A 21546-nucleotide genomic window follows, 5' to 3' on the forward strand; every position below is an offset into this window, starting at 1 on the left:
GTAGAACAGAGAATAACATTTGTCTTCTTGGAGGTTTATAGGAACATTGTGACCAGACCTACGTGGACAGCTGCAAGAACGAAGGATACCTGCACCAAGAAGTTAGCAACAAGCAGCCACACCCCCTCCCCTTTTAGTATAAAAGAGGCCTGAATTCTAACTCAGGTAATATGGTTTTTTGGACACTAGTCCACCATCTTCTCGGCCTGCTGGCTTTCTGAATAAAGTCACTATTCCTTGTCCCAACACCTCATCTCTCGATTCATTGACCTGTGTGGTGAGCAGTACAGGCTTGGACTGGGTAAAAAAATGACACTCAACTCACTTCCTTCAGCTGCGTTACAAACACTCCCCCAAATGCCTGGGGGCTCTCAGCACAAGCCCAGGTCACTCTTCACTGTCCTCATGGCTCACTCTGAGTTGGGAAGGTGTGTGGGGAGGAGGTGCCCTGCCCCACACGGTCACGCAGGGAGCCCGGCTCCTGCAGTTTGTAGCTCTGCCCTCCCCACATCCTCACAGCCCGCCCCCTCAGCTCGGGGATGGACGCCGAGAGAGCGTGGGCAGGACCCTAGGGGCCATGGCTGCAGGTGGCACACATCCCCTCTACTCACCATCCATGGGCAGGACGTAGTGCACGCTACTGCAGGGAGGTTGGGAAGGTCGTCTGGCTGTGCCCTGGAAGAAGAGAAAAGCATGGACATCATGAACCTGAGAATCTCTGCCACCTAGCCCAGATCACCCCCAGTCCCGGAGCCAGAGGCTGGTCTGGCGAGAGGAAATCTCCACTTGGATTCCTTACAGCCCCTCACTCTGCACATTCAAAACTGAACTCCGGGGGCTTCCCTGGTTGCGCAGTGGTTGAGAGTCCGCCTGCCGATGCAGGGGACACGGGTTCGTGCCCCGGTCCGGGAAGATCCCACATGCCGCACAGCGGCTGGGCCCATGAGCCATGGCCGCTGAGCCTGCGCGTCCGGAGCCTGTGCTCCGCAGCGGGAGAGGCCGCGACAGTGAGAGGCCCGCGTGCCGCAAAAAAAAAAAAAAAAAAAAAAAACCCAAAAAACTGAACTCTGTTAGGCTGCCAGACAGGCTCTACCTTCCTATTCCTGCCCTGGGGGTGGCACTATCGCCCACCCACCCAATTCCCTGAGCCAGAGGCTCCCACACTCCTCCCCCACCCCACCCTGACAAGACTCTACATCCTGGTATGTTTCTTAGATTCCTCTCTCGCACCTGATCTATTTCAACAGCTCAATAACAGATTTCTCGGTGTACAATCTCACCCCTCCTAAATTCTTCCTAAAATGGACTTTATAATGTGTTCCTTCCCTGCAATTCCTTAGCGTGATTACAGGGCCCTCCAGGACCTCCCCTCCCCCTCCTGCCTCATACCCCACCAGCCTGCGCTCCAGTTAGAGGAAACCAGCCTGAAGTTTCCGTTCCTCTCGTTCACAAGATTCCTCCCTCCCCTCTTGGCAATTTACCCTAGAAGGCATAGCTCAAGTATCACGTTCTCGGGGAGCCTTCGAGGACCTTCCCAGATATAGTTGAACACCACCTCCATGGAGATTACAGATGGTCATTTACAGAATGGTCTCAACCATGTGGACCAGTTAAATATGATGTCCTTCATCTACAGTATTAGTAAAAATTTCACACACTAATGGACTCAATTTGAAACCACGGGAGGTGGTTCTCTTTCTTCTTTCTTTCTTTCTCTTTCTTTTGTTCTTCCTTTCTTCTTTCCTTCCTTCCTTCCTTCCTTTCTCCCTTCCTTCTTTCTTTCTTTCCTTTCATTCTTCCTATTTCTCTCTCTCTCTCTCTCTCTCTCTCTCTCTCTCTCTCTCCCCCTCCCTCCCTCCCTCCCTTCCTTTATCATGAGACAGACTTATCACTCCTATAGAACTTTGGGAACTCAAAGTATACAGCAAGAATTATTTCTTCCAAAATTCAAAGTATGCAACAGTAATTATTCCTATAGAAAAAAAACCAAACAAACAGAATTCCAATCTGTTGACAAGGAAACAGAGGAAAGATCTGTGCTAGTTAGGGATCCTCTAGTTTGCCAGCCACAGAAAACCTAACTTAAATCAGCTTCAGAGAAAAGAGCGATGTCGGGGGATAGATCTGGCTTCAGATCTAGTTGAAAGCACGGTTCAAATGATGTCACAAAGATTCGCATCTCAGCCCGGCTTTCTTCAGGCTGCCTCATCTTCAGGACCCACACAACGGCTCCTGCAGGTGCCACGAGCTTTCTGCTCATGGCTGTGGCACTTGTGAGCGTTTCACTTTCAAACTGCCAATCCCAGCAGAGAGAGACCGGGGCAAGATTCTGAGTCCTTTGAAGGCTAAAGTTCTTTCTGACTCAACCAGGTTGGGTCGCCGTGGCCGGGGGGGGGGGAAGGGCAGATGTCAAGCAGGGCCATTTCTGTAGTCACCTTGGGGTTTCCCAAAGGAAGGATGAAAAATGAATTCTGGGCAGCCAACAGCAGACGGTATTCCAACACCTCTTCCCAAAACAAGCATGGAGTGAAACCAAAATATCCTCTCCAAACTGTGTCTCTTCCCGCCCTCAGTTACTTCCCAGACAGAATTGATTCTCCCTACCACTTTGTTCCACGACGCTTCAGTGTGCAATGATTTTGAGAGAGATAGTCTTTTGCATTATAATAATCCTTTATATGATCTGTCTTTGCTGCTGGACTTGAGCACCTCAAAAGCAGAAGTGTTTCCATTGTTGTACCTACAGGACGTAGGGGGCTCCCTAAGTTTGGTACATTGTGGGTGCTTAATAAATGCGGTGTGTTTTATGAATGAATGAATAGTTGCATGCTCTAGAGGATCATTTCATTCTCCAGTGATGGCTTTTCTGGGTCAAGTGGCGGGGACATTGGTGTGGGAAAGGTAAGTGTCTCCTCTATGCTGTGGATCCGTCTGGTGCCATGATGGACAGGAGAAAGTGGAGGTCTACTTGCCTTTGTGCTGTACATTCACCTATGGCTCCTCAACCCATACCTAGTCTTGCCTTTGTGCTGTAAAATTCCCTTACAAGGACATAGAATCCCACTGGACCCTGTTAGCCAAGCAGCTTGACAGGGCAGGAAGAGTCTGGGGCAGGGTGTTATGTATTATCGTTTTCTGGAAGAAAAAGGGTTCACAGGCCAGCCCTGACCTGTGCCACCACATGCACCCCTCTTTGGTGTACACACGGAGGGATGGACAGATTGCCAGCACTGGGGCTGCCACTGGCCCCAGACACGCTCCACTGGATGAAGCTACCTGGCTTTGGAAAGGGCAAAAATGGTGGCTAAGGGCACTGACCTTGGTGTCAGTCACAAGTGGTTTGCATGACACTTATCACCTCTTTACACTTGACCTGGCAATTCACTTCTGCTCTCTTCTCCTATAATGTGGGATGACACCTTCCTCACGGGGCTGGCGCGAAGAATAAATGAGACACTGTATTTCAAGTGCTTAGCACACAGTAAGCTCAAGAACATGTAATAATGATAATAACAAATGAGTTCCATTTTCTCTTCCCCAAAAGGACACTGCCAGGCTTCATGCTCTGGCCCAGTTCAATCATGTCTCATCCGTGAAGGAAAAAGCACAACTCTTCTCCTTTCCAACAGCTTGGATCAACAAAGCAAAATAAAACCCAAGAGGTAACAGAACAAGTTCTAGTTCTTTTCTTCTTTAAGGGTTCATATCATGTGAATCTTAAAAACAGGGTTAAGATGAATTAAGCCACCAAAGTTTAGGAATCAGATGTCAGAGTCTGGGTTTGGAACACAACCCCAAATGCCTACCTGGGCCACGTATGCAACCAGATGAGTGAGGCATGATGGCAAATGACAGCATGGGCCATCCCAGAGTGGTGCGCTCTGGCGGCTGGAGGCCCACGTCCCAGCTAAAGTCAACAGCAGCGCAACTCAGCAGCAGGTGGAGACTGTCATGCAGGAACTGAGAGAATCAAAGTCGCCAGAACTTGGAATGATATCCGCGTTTCAGAAGGGATGTCACTAATTCACTTTTTTGCCCCAAACACTATGTAAATACGTGTCTGAGAGCCAGCTCTGGTCAGGAGGCTTGATACAGCCCAAGGACCATCAGATGGTGACCTCTGATCCTAGCTGACTCCTTTTGCTCTCTGGGAGGAAATCCTTGGCCCATTATTCTCCAAAGCTCCAGGCTCCTGCGTCTGGGAGGTTTCCTTGCCTGGAATCCTCCTTGTGTGAAGCGGGTGCTGGAGAAGGGTGATCTCCTTGGGAGCCGGACAGCTTTAGATGCCCGCTGCACCCACTTCCAGCTCCTGTCATTTCTAAGGCCTCCTGGTTATTTGAAGGTTTCAGCAACGTTTTGCTGTTGTCCTTTTTATTATTGAAGTCTGGGCTGGCTGGTGTTTCCTTGGCGATAGCAGTTCCTCAAAAACTTAGCAGGGGGCTTCCCTGGTGGCGCAGTGGTTGAGAGTCTGCCTGCCGATGTGGGGGACACGGGTTCGTGCCTCAGTGCGGGAAGATCCCACATGCCGCGGAGCGGCTGGGCCCGTGAGCCATGGCCGCTGAGCCTGCGCGTCCGGAGCCTGTGCTCTGCAACGGGAGAGGCCGCAACAGTGAGAGGCCCGCGTACCGCAAAAAAAAAAAAAAACTTTGCAGGCTTCTCCCTTATTTGTATCCAATCAATTCAATGTGTCAATAGCATGACCAAAAATACTTTTCTGGACAAGATGGTGTCATGATTTAGTACTTGGTCTCGCCCACCTCTATCAGCTGAACGGTCAGCACCCGGAAGCCATTTGAAACCAAAGGCATCTACGGAGAGTCCATACCCTTTATCCCATATTTGCTGAACGGGTAGATCATCTTGTTTAACTGAAAGGTCCTAATGGGCCTTAATGGTTTTTTAGTCTTATTTCCAACTCTTTGGGCTCTAGAAGCAACAGGCTTTTCCAATACCAGACCACCCCAAATTTCTTACCTTTTCTTCCCCTTCCTTTCTACTTACAAACTGAGCTCATTCTTTCCTGAGCTCACCTTTTTCTTGAAAGCCTTTGCCAAACACAGCAAAGAACCACAGGTTACTAACTTTCTGACCCCTTAGAGCTACAGGCTCACTGGGCACTTGGGCGGCTTCTAAGGTAGCACAGGCAACAGTTTTACAAAACGTGTTGCCGCTTCACAGTACGGGTCTCAACCTCAAGCCTCCAATAGTTTCATCACCCAGCCATAGTCAACGCCACACATTTTGGTTCTGACGGCAGCACCCCAGTTCAGCGTCTTCATTTCCATGTTACTTGGAGTCAGTCCCTGAGGCAAGCAGTTTCTCAGATGCCTAAAGGCTGACACACTCCAGAAAATGGCACTGTGCTGGCCAGTCCCAGGTTAGTGGGGTAGGACGCTCCAGTCACACACACACACACACACAGGCTGACAGAGCCTCTGTCACGTCCAAGGGCCCAAGGTCTTTCCCATCAGGTCCGCAGAAGGAGCACGGCAGACTGGGTTTCTTATGGCCAGGTGTTCATCACTTCAGCTCTCAATCCATTGACTGAAACTGAGTCCCATGTCACACCCAACTTCAAGGGGCTGGGAGGTGTGATGTGTGTCCAAGTACAAGAGGAAATGGGATCTAGGGAGACCCATTTGTCCCAATTTGCCTGGGACTTTGTTGGTTTTAGCACTGAAAGTCCCACTTCCCGGAAACGCCCTCAATCCCTGGGCAAACCAGTACAGTGGGTCACCCTAATGTCTCCACCTCGCTCTCCTCTTAAGGAGAGAAACTCAGTCTTCTGTTTTCTTGGTCCCCTAGTCTGCATTGACTATAAACCACTGTCAGGGGGAGGGATGCTTGAGTGTACTTGATACAGTAGGGCAGATTGTTTTCCTGAAATACATGTTATTCCTGGAAATTTGGGGCATGTGTGATATAAGCCTGGAGCACACACACCTGCAAACACCATCTTTGTCCTTAAGTGAGTCAGTTATAAAATGTAGCGGAGGGGTTATACTACCCTGAGGAATTGCTACCAATTTAACAACAGTTCTTAAAAGAACTCCCAGAACTATTTTTGCTGAAGGATTCATCTGAAAAGGAATAGAGAAGGAGTGGTTCAGGTATTATGTCACGTAAGGCAAATTTTGCCAGAAAACGAAGTGCCTCACTTCTCTTACAGGTACTTGAGCTGCTCTTCAGGGCAGGGGCTCTATACTACCTTCTAGTAAAGCGAACAAGCCACAGAAGGTACTCAGGAAACGTTCTCTGAGTAAATTCACACAGAGCTTACCAGACAGCCTGTGCGCATTTTCTCTACTCAGAAAAGAAGAGGTTCGGTTTTGTTTTATTTTGTGCTGAAGGGATGAGCTGCCATGTAGGGCAGGAGTCTAGTTCTTGAGGCAGATCTAGATAGTAGGGAGCGGAAACTCACAGCCCGTGGGCCAAATCAGCAGAGTAGCTGTGCTTTTGTTTGGTCTGCACAGTGTCCAAAAATTGGGAATCTTCAGAGCGAGCCTGGGTTTCTGGATCTTGAAAAATGCGAAGGTCTGGCAACACAGCGCCTGAGTTCCCACACAGCAACAAGTACGTGGAGCTGAGAAGCACAGGCCCCCGTGTGTGTGGGTGGAGCACACTCTCCAAGGCCACGGTCACTACCACTTCCTATGGTCCCATCTCACTCCACTCAAGGGGCTTCTCTGTCATATACTACAGACATCTGTGTCCAAAATACCTGGATTAAATTAAAGCACAGATGTATATTGTAACAGTGTAGTCATTTTTGCACTCTTTAAAATGGCCACTGGGGGCTTCCCTGGTGGCGCAGTGGTTAAGAATCCGCCTGCCAATGCAGGGGGAGACGGGTTCGAGCCCTGGTCCGGGAAGATCCCACATGCCGCAGAGCAACTGAGCCTGTGCGCCACTGAGCCTGCGCTCTAGAGCCCGAGCCACAACTACTGAGCCCGCGAGCCACAACTACTGAAGCCGGTGTACGTAGAGCCCATGTTCCGCAACAAGAGAAGCCACCGCAACGAGAAGCCCGCGCACCACAACGAAGAGTAGCCCCCGCTCGCCGCAACTAGAGAAAGCCCCGCGCGCAGCAACAAAGACCCAACGCAGCCAAAAATAAATAAATAAATGTTAAATTAAAATGGCCACTGAACCTTTTAAAACAGCTGTTGATAAAGCCTGATTACTAATCCCAGTGACTTTGGTCTGCCTGGCCTTCCATAGCACTGTTTTACCTAGAACTTTTTTCCATAAGGAAATTAATAATTTAAGATATACATTCCACCTGTGTGGAGTGTGTGTTTACTTCTACCAATATGACTTTCAAACATGAACAATTCCCAGTAAATTCTCTCTGACTTATGTAAATCAAACAGCTGCCTTAAGTATTATTTTTCAGATACAGAAGAAATGGCCCATTTCCGTCCATATTCTAAATGGCATTTTTTAATGTGTGTTTTTGTAATAAAATTTTAACAGCCACCACTATTATCCATGCTAAATAAAAGCTATTAGAAAATAAAACTGCCACAACTTTACTCCTGAAAAAAATACAAAATTAAATATATATATATAAACATAAACAAGAGGATGAATGACTCAAAAATACGAGAAAGGCTAACATTTCTTGAACCTTTGCTCTGAACCCATGTCTCTGTTTATGGCTTTCCAGCATTACACTTACAAAAAACCCTATGGAGATAGCATGCCCCCATTTTAACATGAGGAAACAGACCAGTTAGTAAAGGAACCTGCCCAAGGTCACTTAGCTAGTAACTGCCAAAGCTAGGATTAAAACCAAATTAATTTTACCCCAAGAAGTTAAACGAACAAACAAAACAGCACACTCTCCCCAAAAAGTTCCAATGAAATAAAGTCACTGGAAAAAGCAGAGGGCTGTAGCATCTTACGGCAGGACAGAATCTTTGTGATCTGATCCAACTCCATATTTTATAGATGAGAAAGTGGGTCTGAGGTCCCATTCGAAAGGTCAAAGAGCTAGTTACTGCAGGGCCAGGCCTGGCAGCCAGAAGTCTTCATCCTCGGCTCCGTGGCAGGCAATTTTATCTAAGAAGGAGGAAACTTCATTTTCTCTGCCTCCGTTTCTAATCTTTAGGCCACGACTGCTGTGGGAACGCAAGTTGACGGCTAAAAGCAGTCAGGATCCTGATAGTTTCAGCTACTTATTTTACATAAAGTAAGGGCAGGGCAGTGTCTGAGGAAATTAAGTTTTCGTTTCCAATTTCAGTTATAATGCACTTTTATACATTTCTTGTGTCAATTAAAATTGATTCTGGCATTATGTATTTATCACATAATGAAAAATAGATGTTTGCTTTTAAACTATGCAAAAAAAAAAAGCACAGAATTACTGAGTTATGAGCATTGTTAATTTGAAACAAAAAGCAAATATTCATTAAAATCACGTAAAATTTCTTCTGTCTCTCCTTCCCTGAATGGCGGTCTCTCCTGCTGCAACTGCCGATGTCAGGAACACCCAGTGCCGGACAACATTCTGTCCCCCTTAAAAATCCCTCGCGCTCCACATAAGTATGATATAACCAATTACATAACAACCCACAGGCCAACAAAGGCCTAATCAGGCCTGTAAGCAGATAGCAAAATGCCTTTTAAAATTACCTTAAATATCCTTAAATATAAGTCAATCACTTAAAATGCATTTAGTAATTACTAAAATGAACATGTACAGAAAAACATCTTTTGATTCTAATCATTCATTCATATTTCACATACAATATTCAGCCCCCAAAATGTCATGGGAGTCTCACATTTTTAATATAAAGGCCCCAAATTCCTTTAAATAATGAAGAAAGTTCTCCCTTATCTTAATAATACATTGACATGACACTTGTCAAATTTCCTCAATTACCACCTTTGCTCTGGAGGATATTCATTAAAAACCTAAAAGATGAAATGGTTAAAGATTTCGATTCAGTAGTTTTTTTTTTAAAGGAAATGGAATTACTATATTAATTATCTCTTTATTTAAGTCAAAGTTATATAAACTTCAAACAAATACGACAAAGATTGTTTTAAGTCTTCTCCAAATTCCCCAAACCATCTTCATGGCAACCGCCACCTCCCAAGGCGGTCGGCAGTTTACTGCTTCAACAGGAGATGGGTCGTCCCACCAGTTACTTTGAGCTTCGTAACACATGCACCCAGTCCAGTTCTTTTCGGGGAGCTCTGATGTTCCCTCCATCCACCCATCCATCTCTCAGCAGTTCTACATTAGAGAAGGACTCAGAAGAGTTGAGTCCTGTCCTGCAAGGGCTTCTGTAAGCCTTAGAGCTGGGGAATACCTGACTCCCACTGGGTGGAGGGGCAGATTGCAGAGCTGAAAATCCACCTTTCGCCGTCTCACTGGCAGGGCTCCTGCAGCAGAGTGGGACCCCTCAGGCTCACTTCTCAGGGGCCAATTTGCTTTAGGATTCCTTCGTGTTTTGAATCTTGACCTATTTTATAGTCTTAAGGTATCAACTGGGAGGGACTCCCTTATCTGGTCCTTCCTTCCTCAAACCCAGAAGAGGAAACCTCTGGAATTATCCTATCTTTTGCTTGGAAATTTCCAGGAGCTGGGAACTCAATGCACACTAGGAAAGACACCCCAACTTAGGGTGACAGAGTTCTTAAAGTGGAAATCAGCTTCTCTAACTCCCATCTTCTGATCCTAGAGCTGCTTGCTGGGATTATACACAGAGTAAGGTTCATTCCCCTAAGCTGGTAAACATTGAGAGATTAAAACTTCCACAGGCTCCTAGAATTCTAAAGCCACAGAGGAACACAGAGATTCTCTTTCAACAATACCCCACATTAGCCCTGAGTGGGGGAAGCCACTTGACTGGGTCACACAACTAGTCTGAAGAGCTAAGCTCTTGCCTCTTTCGTTACGTCTCTTCCCTTACTGCCTGACAGAACGCAACGTCTGATTCGTTTTACTCCTCCAGTCAAACCACTAGCACCACTACTTTGCCCAACCCCTCCATCCCCCTTCAGGATTTTACTAGTCGAATTGTTTTAACTTTATCTGGAAATAGTTGTGGAAATGACTGCGATTACGTTAACACTATAACATGGAAACACTGGTTTATCAACATTTTATATGCTTTATTGAAAGTTGACAAGTGCAACAGTTAAATACAGTGACACCTTACAACTGTGTAGAGAACATGCACAGAAACATATGCAGGTAACTACTATACAGGTAATATGCAGAAACCCCTACTGGGAAATCCATTTCATTAGCTAGAACTGATCACATTTCCAAGTATTCAACCAGCTCAATCGAAAGACTTCGGTGAACCGGGGCTGACTTCAAGATATTCAGCAGCTAGAAGATTTCAGATTACACAAAGTGGCCAACTGTGCCAAATTCTTAAAATCTCTTTAGGTAGGTGTGTTTTTCTTCATGTATTATTTTTTACGTAGATCTCTATATAAAAGACAACCCACACCTCTTCAGACAGCCAATGAGACATCTAAATTGCAATCTGTACAACCTAAATAGTACAGTCCTCTATTGTACAAAAGTTACACTACATACACAAATATACAATAAGCAAAACAACCTTCAGGGTAAGATAGCCTAGATCCCAGCTACCTGTCACCGTTCAGTCACGCTAATAGTTTTGTGTCATCCACTGTTTTGGAAAGAGGCACAGTACTATTGGTTTTGATGAATGTTGGTGACAGTCGTCATTTGTACAATGAACTATGTTTCTCCTCATCTGAGGTGAGACTAAGCTTCACTCTTGACTTTCACCTCCCCTTCCAGTTCCTGGGGGGGTGGAGAGGAGAGAAAGGAAAGTCCAGTGGTGCTGCACTGCTTCGGAACCCCATGGAGTACACCACGTGCAAGCAGGAAGAACTCTTGTAAGTGGGGGTGGGGAGCAGGGGAGGGATGGAAAGGCACACAGCTCCTCAGCATGAATGAAACCATTTCTCACGGATCTGCCAAGCTGCATGAGGTCCCAGTATATCCATGCTAATTCTCTCATTAACCTTTAATTCACCCAACTTAAGAAATTTCTTCAAGCCGAAAGCATATGAGTGTTTAACACTGGAAAAAAGAGATAATGGCATATGTCAGTCTCACGTCTCTTTTGCAGCGAGCAATGAAATGGGTGACGGTGGACGCGGACGCCCCCCAGTCCATCTTCTCCGGTCGGTTCAGTTCAGACAGCAGCAGCCAGTTCCGCGGAGGCACAGGAGGCTACGCGGTTGGTCCTGAACCCTGGGACGCTGCCTGGGCTGGGGGCTGTGTGGTCCCCTGTGGCTGTGTGTTGGCAGCGGGGGAGCCAGTCTGCAGCTGAGCCTGGAACTGGGCAAGCTGCTCGGGACTGGCCAGTGTCTTCAGCAGATTGTTCTCCTGCTCCAGCTGGGAATTTTTCTCTATTAGTTCTTTGATTTGCTCTTTGAGGACCTCCACTTCCTCTCTAACCGCATACATCAAATGGCTTTTCACCAGATCCTGAAAGGGAGAGAGAGAAGAGGAAAAAAAAGGTTTAACTTTCTCTTTACTGTTCCCCGGACTCTGAATTTCTAAAGCATCATTTTGCGGGGCTCTCCCTAACCATTTACATATCCAGCCTTTAGAGCTCATTTAACAGGCCCTAGGGGAAATCTACGGAATACAACCACAACTGTACAATACTTCACTTTAACGTCTAAGTCATCAAGCCTTTTTAAAGCCTTTGCCTTCCTTGCAGCCATTGGCCAGGAATGCCTACGCTCAAGTTTCCTATTCGAGATGGCAAAATGCACTGGGGCTTTGGGGCTCCGTGCAAAAGCCCGGCCCAGGGATGTCCAGCCCCGGAGCAACGGTAGCCGCGTCCCCGCCCCCAAGTCCCTCCCTCCGCCCGCCAGACCGCCTCCCTCAGCACCGGCTGCAGCCAGTTCCTACAGAGCGTGTTGCCGCATTTTCCTCCCTCCCCCCCATCCCCCCCTCTTTCGTGATTAAGCTGACATCACAGAAACCTGGGCAGCCGTTGCAGCCAATGGGCGCTCGAGTTATTTATAGCTCCGAATTAAAGGTTCGGAGTTTGCCTAGCAACAGTGGGCAGAGAATCCCGTGAGAAGAGCCACAGGCGCTGCTCCAATAACAAAGAACGGCCAAGGCGGAAATAAAAAATAGGAGAAAACCAGGCGCAGGCTGAGAAGGCGAAACTTTTCTCCGGTTCTCTTTCATTGTGCAGTAGCCTCCATCACTGGGGATCCGTTTGGACCCGGTGTAGGAGGCCCCTTCCGGAGATCCCCACTTCTGTGGCCCTCCCCCCTCCCGGCTCCCCGGTAAACCTTAGGATTCCTAGTAAAGCCACATCACTAGAGATGAGCCCACGACCTGAGGACACGCCGGGCCAGCGCTTTCCTAGCAATTCCCCAGCAAAAAGGGGGACCTCCGCCAAAATCCCGACGGCTGTGTGAAATCGGTCCTGGAAAGAACATCGAATACCCTCAGGGCCCCTTTCTCCCTCCTTAGCAGCTGTGGTATGTGGCTTCATGCTAGCAGAATGGAGACAGTGCCGGCATTTCTAAATGTATGGAGAGCAATCATCAGTTTAACTATGGATGCGCTTGTTCCATCCCAAGACACCTCGCTTTTTGTACTGTGCCCACATTTAGTACAAACGATTCTTAATCAGTACATACCATAGCTTGCTCGATTTTGTTGTCAATAGCTACCACGCTTGCACCAGAAGAGCTGAAAAGGAAAAAAAAAAATCGATCAATGGAATCTATCTTAAACATCCAAGACAAAAAGGATTTCCCAATTCCGTGATGTTACTAGCATCATTTTTTCAATATTCTTTAATGCTATGTAATATATCACCCTCCAGAACACACCAGCCACTCTTTTACTAATGAATATCCAGACATTTCCCAATTTTAGTGAGCCACAAAGGCTAAATTACATAATGTGGTAAAAGCCTGTTCTCTGGCCAGACCTGCAAAAAGAAGGCTATTCTGAACATTTCAAAAAGCAACATCCATGTCACCGTAGCCTCTCAGCAATGGACAAAGGAATTTGCCAGGCTATCTTTCACCTGCATTATTACAAGTATCTCACGAGTAAATTTAAAAAAACTATCCCGGCCGACATTTACCTATTGTCAAGTCTCACAGAGGCGTTTTCAGTCCCAAGCAAGGATGACAAGAAAGAAATTGAAAAATGTCTCAGTTGGTAAACTCCTAGATCCATCGCCACTGGTCTACACCATTGGGATTTCATGCAATTGCAGCCAAAAACACCCTCGCAGAAAAAAAAAAAAAAAAAAAAGAGGGAATACGAGCAGCCTTGTTTGAGCTAGATAAAAATCTTCTAGCTTTATGTAGCTCAGGGAGAAATAGAAAACAGCAGCCCTAATTGAAAGAAACCCAGCTTCTGGGGCTTGGCGATTCCGGGAAGATGTAGATCCCACTACCGTGTGGAGAAAGCTCCCACGTCGGCAGCCGGGCTCCACCAGGCTCTAGACTAGGACTCCCAGTCTCCGTGCAAAATATATGCAGGGAAGAGCCGCGCCAATTGGCCAGCACGCCGCTGGAACCGCCCCCTTCTCCCTTCCCCGCCCTCCTCCTCTCTTCCCCGCCTTCCTCACCACCCCCACCCCGCCCCCAGCCCGGCGATCCGCTCCTCGGGTGGGCTGGCCCAGGCCGCAGTCTGAGGGGCCGGGGTGCGGGCCGCCAAAGCCTACGTGATCAAGGAAAGATGGAGCAGTGCTCCGGCAGAAAACGCCGAGGGGCTCCGAAAAATACGATTGGGAACCCGCACGTGCTTACGTTTAAGGGAGCCAGACCCCGTCTCTGGAGCTGCCTGTTCCCGTGGCTGCCGAACGGCGAAAGCTGCTTATTTGCAACCAGACCCGTCTGAGCTACTGAGCATGCCCAGTCCCACCACTAAAGACTTGCAGGAGCCCGAGTGTCTCGATTTCAATTATCTCGTTCTTACAGGCAGCAGTAACTGGAGGATTTTATAGGCAGTTTTATTTATAAGGATAACACCATACTGTAATAATACTTTTTTTTTTCCTTAGTGGATTTTAGAGGAAAAAAAAATCACATTTCCTTTTTGAGAGACTACCTTTCCATGAATTTATCAATTACGTGTAGAAACAAAAAAACAGTACATATTCTTTGCTAGGCATATACAAATTGAGGCCAAAAGGAAACCACCAAAGGTAATCAGGTAGATCTCAAAATGTCCCTAGAGCCATAAACCTTAAAATTGCACCTCCTTCTTCCATTTATAGCTAGGAAAAAAACAAAAAATCAATCCACAGGTTGAATCCTACTCACATGGATCTATTTTCACTAAGTCCATAAGGCAAGTTTTTGGATGTTAAGTGCAATTCCTATAAGCCTCAATCCTTTGAGCCTTCTTACACCAGAGGAACTGAAATACTGTAGGTATATATGTCACCCTGATGGCCACACTGACCAAATAATTCCCTTCTCTAAACTAAAATTAAGAGATCTGGGTGTAAAATAGCTTAACCCGTTACATAATTTCTTCTATTAATTTAAAATATTTGCAAGGATGTATCAATTGAGGTTGCAGTTTAATATACTATAAGTCTAAGGCCTTAAATTCACTTGATTATTACAGGTTATAAACACTTTGCAATTCAATACGTTTAAGAAGGTACATTTAAACCTCTACAATACTGCCCTCTAATGGTATAATCCTATAAAAACTGAAAACAAAAAAACTACAAATACTAAAGACTAATCCATAAACAAGTTGTATCATCACAAATAATTCCAACATAAAATCTGACCATAGAACATGTATATGTACATATTCGATTTACACACATATACAAACACACACACACGGAGTCTTTTCTTTCAACCAAGCATTCTCCCTCAAGCAGCATCCTTTAATTTAGGAAATTTTAGTTGCCAGTGGAGCCTCTTAGACATTCTTTGAAGGTGACCCAATGTTGGCAGAGTGCATTTGGCTTTAGAAATTGTCTGAAGTCATTAGGAACCAAATCTGGTGAATGTGGTAGCTGATGAAAGGGCAATTCTCTGTTGGGTTAAAAAAACCAAGGCAGTATCATCCTTTTTTTACTCTCTAAATTTTAAGGCTTTGCTTTTGAATAACAAGTGATATTCAAATATGTGTTGGCATATTTATAATTTACAAAAGTTAAATATATATTATCTCATGATACAAATTTTGGAAAGGCACCCATTTTTAGTAAAAGGAAACAGAGTAAATGGAACCTCAAAAATCATAATTTGGGAAGCAGACATGTGGTCTCCATGTCTATGAATGCTAGGCACAACTATTACTTACTACACGGTAGTTTCTATATTTTGAAAGTTACAGTGATCACTAAAACTGTCTATGTGATTAAGTCATTTATATGTTTAAACGGAATGCCAACTGCACAGGAAAAATTAAAGCATCGCTTAAGCTGCAATTAAGAGCTTACAAAAACAAAACTCTAAGGTCATATAAAGAAATGAATTTTAAATTCCCACTGAAGTTTAAGAAGATTACTAAATTAACTGGATTTTATTTATTGGAAGAAAAGCACATGTTGCTGAATTAGCATACGTGCTACCAATATGCAGAAGTGATTGAACTGGAATCCAGGTAAAAAGGCTCTTAGGCAAAACAGAACAGAATAGAAAAATAAAATCAATAGCAAAGAACCACCCCAATCTCAAATGTCCAGGCTTCTTCCTGTGCTCCAGATTCTTGAAAACAAAGATACAAGTCGATTATGTTTTCATTTCATTCATTTCAACTGATCATCCAAGCATTAAGCTATAGAAGCCGATATCTGAGCCACAGTCTGTTTACACCGTATCTCTACAGCAGGACGCTATGGTCATCATCAATACTTTGCTATTTTAGATACACTTGCAGGGAACATTCTTTTACATATATCCTTGAATGCTTGTAATCTATTTCTGGAGAATTTGCTGGGCTAAAAGATATACAAGCAAAAATATGATTAGAAATCTATTTCTCTTCCTATCTTTCACATAAATGGGCTAGATTCCTTTAAGATGGATTTTTATATGAAAACTGAAAAGACGTAATTTCAAAAAGAAGGTAAAGAAATTGGAGGAAGTCTCTATAGAGGAAAACCCATGGGTCAGAAACGTCTGAGGCCCAAATAGCTAAAATTAACTTTCTAGCCATTACAAAAGTTTCTTCCATTTCCAAAACAGAACATCTGTGAGTCTAGTGCCCTGAGCTTAACCAAGACCAGCTGATAGGACAGGATAAATACTCCCATGCCTCTAGGAGAGACCCTTAAAGGCATGGATAATACTGGTCACCTTCAGGCACTGGGCAGAGATCAGGAGGTCTCACTCTGCTGGGGAATCCGGAATACAGGAAAAAGCCTGGACTCATTTGAGATCAGGGTGGTTCTTTGAGGTTGATTTTGTTGTTCTATTCTGTTCTGTTTTGCCTAAGAGCCTTTTTACCTGGACTCCAATTCAATCACTTCTGCATATTGGTAGCATGTATGCTGGTTCAGTAACATGTGCTTTTCTTCCAAACTTGATCTGTCTTGGCCAATATAGGTACAGTTGGGGATCCACCACTCAAATAGGATAACCTGTTTCTCCCTCCATCCAAACTCCTTGCAAATCTAAAGTGACTGCCAGGGAAGAGGCTAAAGCACATCACTGTGAGCCTGACCAAATCACTGCTGCCTAGGGACCCCCTTTCCTGGTTTACTCTTACTAGGCGCTGGGATGAGGGTTACCAGGGTTGGCAAATGAAACTTCAGGACTCCCAGTTAAAGCTGAGTTGCAGATAAGCAACAAATAATGTTTTAGTGTTTGGGTCCCACACACTGTTGGAACAAGAAAGAATGCCAAAGAAATCCAAACAGAAAAACTCAACCATATTTTAAATTTCCTTGATTTCCAAAGAAAAGGTGGAAGATAAAGTTCAGAAAATCTTCCCAAAAGTAGAGCAGAAAAGAGATGGAATTGTGAGATACAAGAGACTTAAAAGGATCAATCTAGGAGGTCCGACATCAAAATAGCATGAACTCCCAAAATAGAGAACAGAGGGAAGAAAATTATCCAAGAAATAATTTAAGAATTTTTCCAGAACGGAAGGGCACAAGTCTCCAGATTAAATCAGATGACCAGACGGCTACCACAATCAGTGAAGAAAGCCCTACCCCAAAGCACATCATCACAAGACTAAAGATCACTCAGGACAGAGAAGATCCTAAGAGCGTCCAAGCAGAAAAAAACAAGGTACAAACACGGGTACTAGTATCAGAATCTGCTGGCTGCCAGGAAACAATGGAGAAAATGTCTACAAAATTCTAGGAGAGAAAGGTTTTTCACTTGGCCAAATCATTTACATGTAAATGTAGAATAAGAACATTTTCAGACACCAGTATGGAGGAGCAAATCAAGGAAAAGGGTTTACAGCAAGATGAATAAGTTCTAGAGATCGTCTGTACAACCTTGAACCTGAAGTCAACAATACTGTGTTGGTACTTGTTAAACTTTTAGAGGGTGGGTCTCAGGTTAAGTCTTCTTACCACAATAAAATAAAATTTAAAAAATATAAGAAATATTGTATATTTCAAAAGAAAAAAAAAAAAAAGAAGAAGGGAAACATGAACCAGGGACTCAAATGCTGGAGAGAAGGAAGGGAATTAACAGGATGATGGGGGGAATTCCCTGGTGGTCTAGTCGTTAGGATTCCGTGCTTCCACTACATGGGGCACAGGTTCCATCCCTGGTTGTGGAATTAAGATCCCGCATGCTGTGCAGCACAGCCAAAAAAAAAAAAAGCAGGATGATGGGGGAAGGAAATCTGGGGATGACAGGTGCTAATAAGCAAGCCTTAGCAGCAACAGGTATGTAACCATGTGGGAAGTGGGAGCCCTTGGGAGGTAGCACTTTGGTGGGGATAAACAGAGACAGGATCTAACACATTTGAGCATTTGCAGGGGCGGGGGGTGGTACAGCCAGGTATGGGACAGATCTAATGGAGCAACTAGATAAGTTCAAAGACAGTTTTACAGAAAACAAAAAAAGAAGGAAAGAAAAAGTTACGCTCATAAATAAAATTTACATGACTATATTCGTTCTTAACACTTTTTACTTATTTAACTTTAAAAAGTTAAATTAACTTCATTGGGAAGCTGGTGGGAAGAAGAAATGTGTGGAAGGAAGAAAAAAACTGTGGTAAGAATGGTTTAAAAATGCTAAATCCTGGGCTTCCCTGGTGGTGCAATGGTTGAGAGTCCACCTGCCGATGCAGGGGGACATGGGTTCGTGCCCTGGTCCGGGAAGATCCCACATGCCGCGGGGCGGCTGGGCCCGTGAGCCATGGCCGTTGAGCCTGCGCGTCCAGAGCCTGTGCTCCGCAACGGGAAAGGCCACAACAGTGAGAGGCCCGTGTATCGCAAAATAAATAATAAATGCTAAATCCTTATCTACCACGGCTTGATTATAAAATATCTACAATCGAAAAAGCAAGAATAACTATATCAATATGACATGGACATCTGTGGTAAATATGAGAAAGCAAAAAAATTAAAAGTGGCTGCCTCGGGAATAGACTGGGAGACTGGAAAAAAGGAAACTGCTAATATATTCTTTTCTATTCACTCTATCTTTAGGTATGTACAATTTTTTAAAGTAAAAGAGAGAGGATGGAGAGGACAGACAGCAGAAGCAAGAAGAACTACAATCCTGCAGCCTGTGGACCAAAAACCACATTCACAGAAAGATAGACAAGATGAAAAGGCAGAGGGCTATGTACCAGATGAAGGACAAGATAAAACTCCAGGAAAACAACTAAATGAAGTGGAGATAGGCAACCTTCCAGAAAAAGAATTCAGAATAATGATAGTGAAGATGATCCAGGACCTCCGAAAAAGAATGGAGGCAAAGGTCGAGAAGATGTAAGAAATGTTTAACAAAGACCTAGAAGTATTAAAGAACAAACAGAGATTAACAATACAATAACTGAAATGAAAACTACACTAGAAGGAATCAATAGCAGAATAACTGAGGCAGAAGAACGGATAAATGACCTGGAAGACAGAATGGTGGAATTCACTGCTGTGGAACAGAATAAAGAAAAAAGAATGAAAAGAAATGAAGACAGCCTAAGAGACCTCTGGGACAACATTAAACGCAACAACATTCGCATTATAGGGGCCTCAGAAGGAGAAGAGAGAGAGAAAGGACCAGAGAAAATATCTGAAGAGATTAGAGTCGAAAACTTCCCAAACCTAGGAAAGGAAATAGCCACCCAAGTCCAGGAAGTGCAGCGAGTCCCATACAGGATAAACCCAAGGAGAAACACGCCGAGACACATAGTAATCGAATTGCCAAAAATTAAAGACAAAGAAACATTATTGAAAGCAGCAAGGGAAAAACAACAATATACAAGGGAACTCCCATAAGGTTAATAGCTGATTTCTCAGCAGAAACTCTACAAGCCAGAAGGGAGTGACATGATATACTTAAAGTGATGAAAGGGAAGAACCTACAACCAAGATTACTCTACCCGAGAAGGATCTCATTCAGATTCGACACAGAAATCAAAAGCTTTACAGACAAGGAAAAGCTAAGAGAATTCAGCACCACCAAACCAGCTCTACAACAAATGCTAAAGGAACTTCTCTAAGTGGGAAACACAAGAGAAGAAAAGGACCTACAAAAACAAACCCAAAACAATTAAGAAAATGGTCATAGGAACATACATATCGATAATTACCTTAAATGTGAATGGATTAAACGCTCCAACTAAGAGAAACAGGCTTGCTGAATGGCTACAAAAACAAGACCCACATATATGCTGTCTACAAGAGACCCACTTCAGACCTAGGGACACATACAGACTGAAAGTGAGGGTATGGAAAAAGATATTCCATGCAAATGGAAATCAAAAGAAAGCTGGAGTAGCAATACTCATATCAGATAAAATACACTTTAAAATAAAGAATGTTACAAGAGACAAGGAAGGACACTACATAATGATCAATGGATCAATCCAAGAAGAAGATATAACGATTATAAATATATATGCACCCAACATAGGAGCACCTCAATTCATAAGGCAACTGCTAACAGCTATAAAAGAGAAAATCGACAGTAACACAATAATAGTGGGGGACTTTAACACCTCACTTACACCAATGGACAGATCATCCAAAATGAAAATAAATAAGGAAACAGAAGCTTTAAATGACACAATAGACCAGATAGATTTAATTGATATTTATAGGACATTCCATCCAAACACAGCAGATTACACTTTCTTGTGAAGTGCGCACAGAACATTCTCCAGGGTAGATCACATCTTGGGTTATAAATCAAGCCTCAGTAAATTTAAGACAATTGAAATCATATCAAGCATCTTTTCTTACCACAACGCTATGTGATTAGAAATCAATTACAGGGAAAAAAACGTAAAAAGCAAAAACACATGGAGGCTAAACAATATGTTACTAAATAACCAAGAGATCACTGAAGAAATCAGAGAGGAAATCAAAAAATACCTAGAGACAAATGACAATGAAAACACGATGATCCAAAACCTATAGGAGGCAGCAAAAGCAGTTCTAAGAAGGAAGTTTATAGCTATACAAGCCTACCTCAAGAAACAAGAAAAATCTCAAATAAACAATCTAACCTTACAGCTAAAGGAACTAGAGAAAGAAGAACAAACAAAACCCAAAGTTAGCAGAAGGAAAGAAATCATAAAGATCAGAGCACAAATAAATGAAATAGAAACAAAGAAAACAATAGCAAAGACCAATAAAACTAAAAGCTGGTTCTTTGAGAAGATAAGCAAAATTGATAAACCATTAGCCAGACTCATCAAGAAAAAGAGGGAGAGGACTCAAATCAATAAAATTAGAAATGAAAAAGGAGAAGTTACAACAGACACTGCAGAAATACAAAGCATCCTAAGAGACTACTACAAGCAACTCTATGCCAATAAAATGGAAAACCTGGAAGAAATGGACAAATTCTTAGAAAGGTATAACCTTCCAAGACTGAACCAGGAAGAAATAGAAAATATGAACAGACCAATCACAAGTAATGAAATTGAAATTGTGATAAAAAATCTTCCAACAAACAAAAGTCCAGGACCAGATGGCTTCACAGGTGAATTCTATCAAACATTTAGAGAAGAGCTAACACCCATGCTTCTCAAACTCTTCCAAAAAATTGCAGAGGAAGGAACGCTCCCAAACTCACTCTATTAGGCCACCATCACCCTGATACCAAAACCAGACAAAGATACTCCAAAAAAAGAAAATTACAGACCAATATCACTGATGAATATAGATGCAAAAATCCTCAACAAAATACTAGCGAACAGAATCCAACAACACATTAAAAGGATCATACACCATCATCAAGGGGGATTTATCCCAGGGATGCAAGGATTCTTCAATATATGCAAATCAATCAATGTGATACACCATATTAACAAACTGAAGAAGAAAAACCATATGATCATCTCAATAGATGCAGAAGAAATTTCAACAAAATTCAACATCCATTTATGAT

The 21546-nt window shown here is 43.8% G+C and overlaps 1 protein-coding gene across 2 annotated transcripts in view; it reads right to left on the reverse strand.

The window, feature by feature from the left end:
• Positions 1-10104: 10104 nt before the first annotated feature.
• Positions 10105-21546, reverse strand: part of TSC22D1 (TSC22 domain family member 1) — a 136223-nt gene continuing 124781 nt past the window's right edge. The window contains exons 1-3 of one of the 2 annotated variants that reach the window (XM_022574889.3): positions 13122-13510; positions 12667-12718; positions 10105-11488 (exon numbers count right to left, since the gene is read on the reverse strand). In XM_022574889.3, coding sequence (XP_022430597.1) covers positions 11231-11488; positions 12667-12718; positions 13122-13246 — 435 coding nt within the window. In that variant the 5' untranslated portion in view covers positions 13247-13510 and the 3' untranslated portion in view covers positions 10105-11230. Of the gene's footprint in view, positions 11489-12666; positions 12719-13121; positions 13511-21546 lie in introns of those variants that run through there. The other variant, XM_022574886.3, reaches the window with a different exon arrangement.

The sequence above is a fragment of the Delphinapterus leucas genome, chromosome 18, assembly GCF_059928025.1.
Source record: "Delphinapterus leucas isolate spDelLeu-1000000601 "Yukka" chromosome 18, BTC_Dleu_Yukka2, whole genome shotgun sequence".
Taxonomy (NCBI): Eukaryota; Metazoa; Chordata; class Mammalia; order Artiodactyla; family Monodontidae; genus Delphinapterus; species Delphinapterus leucas.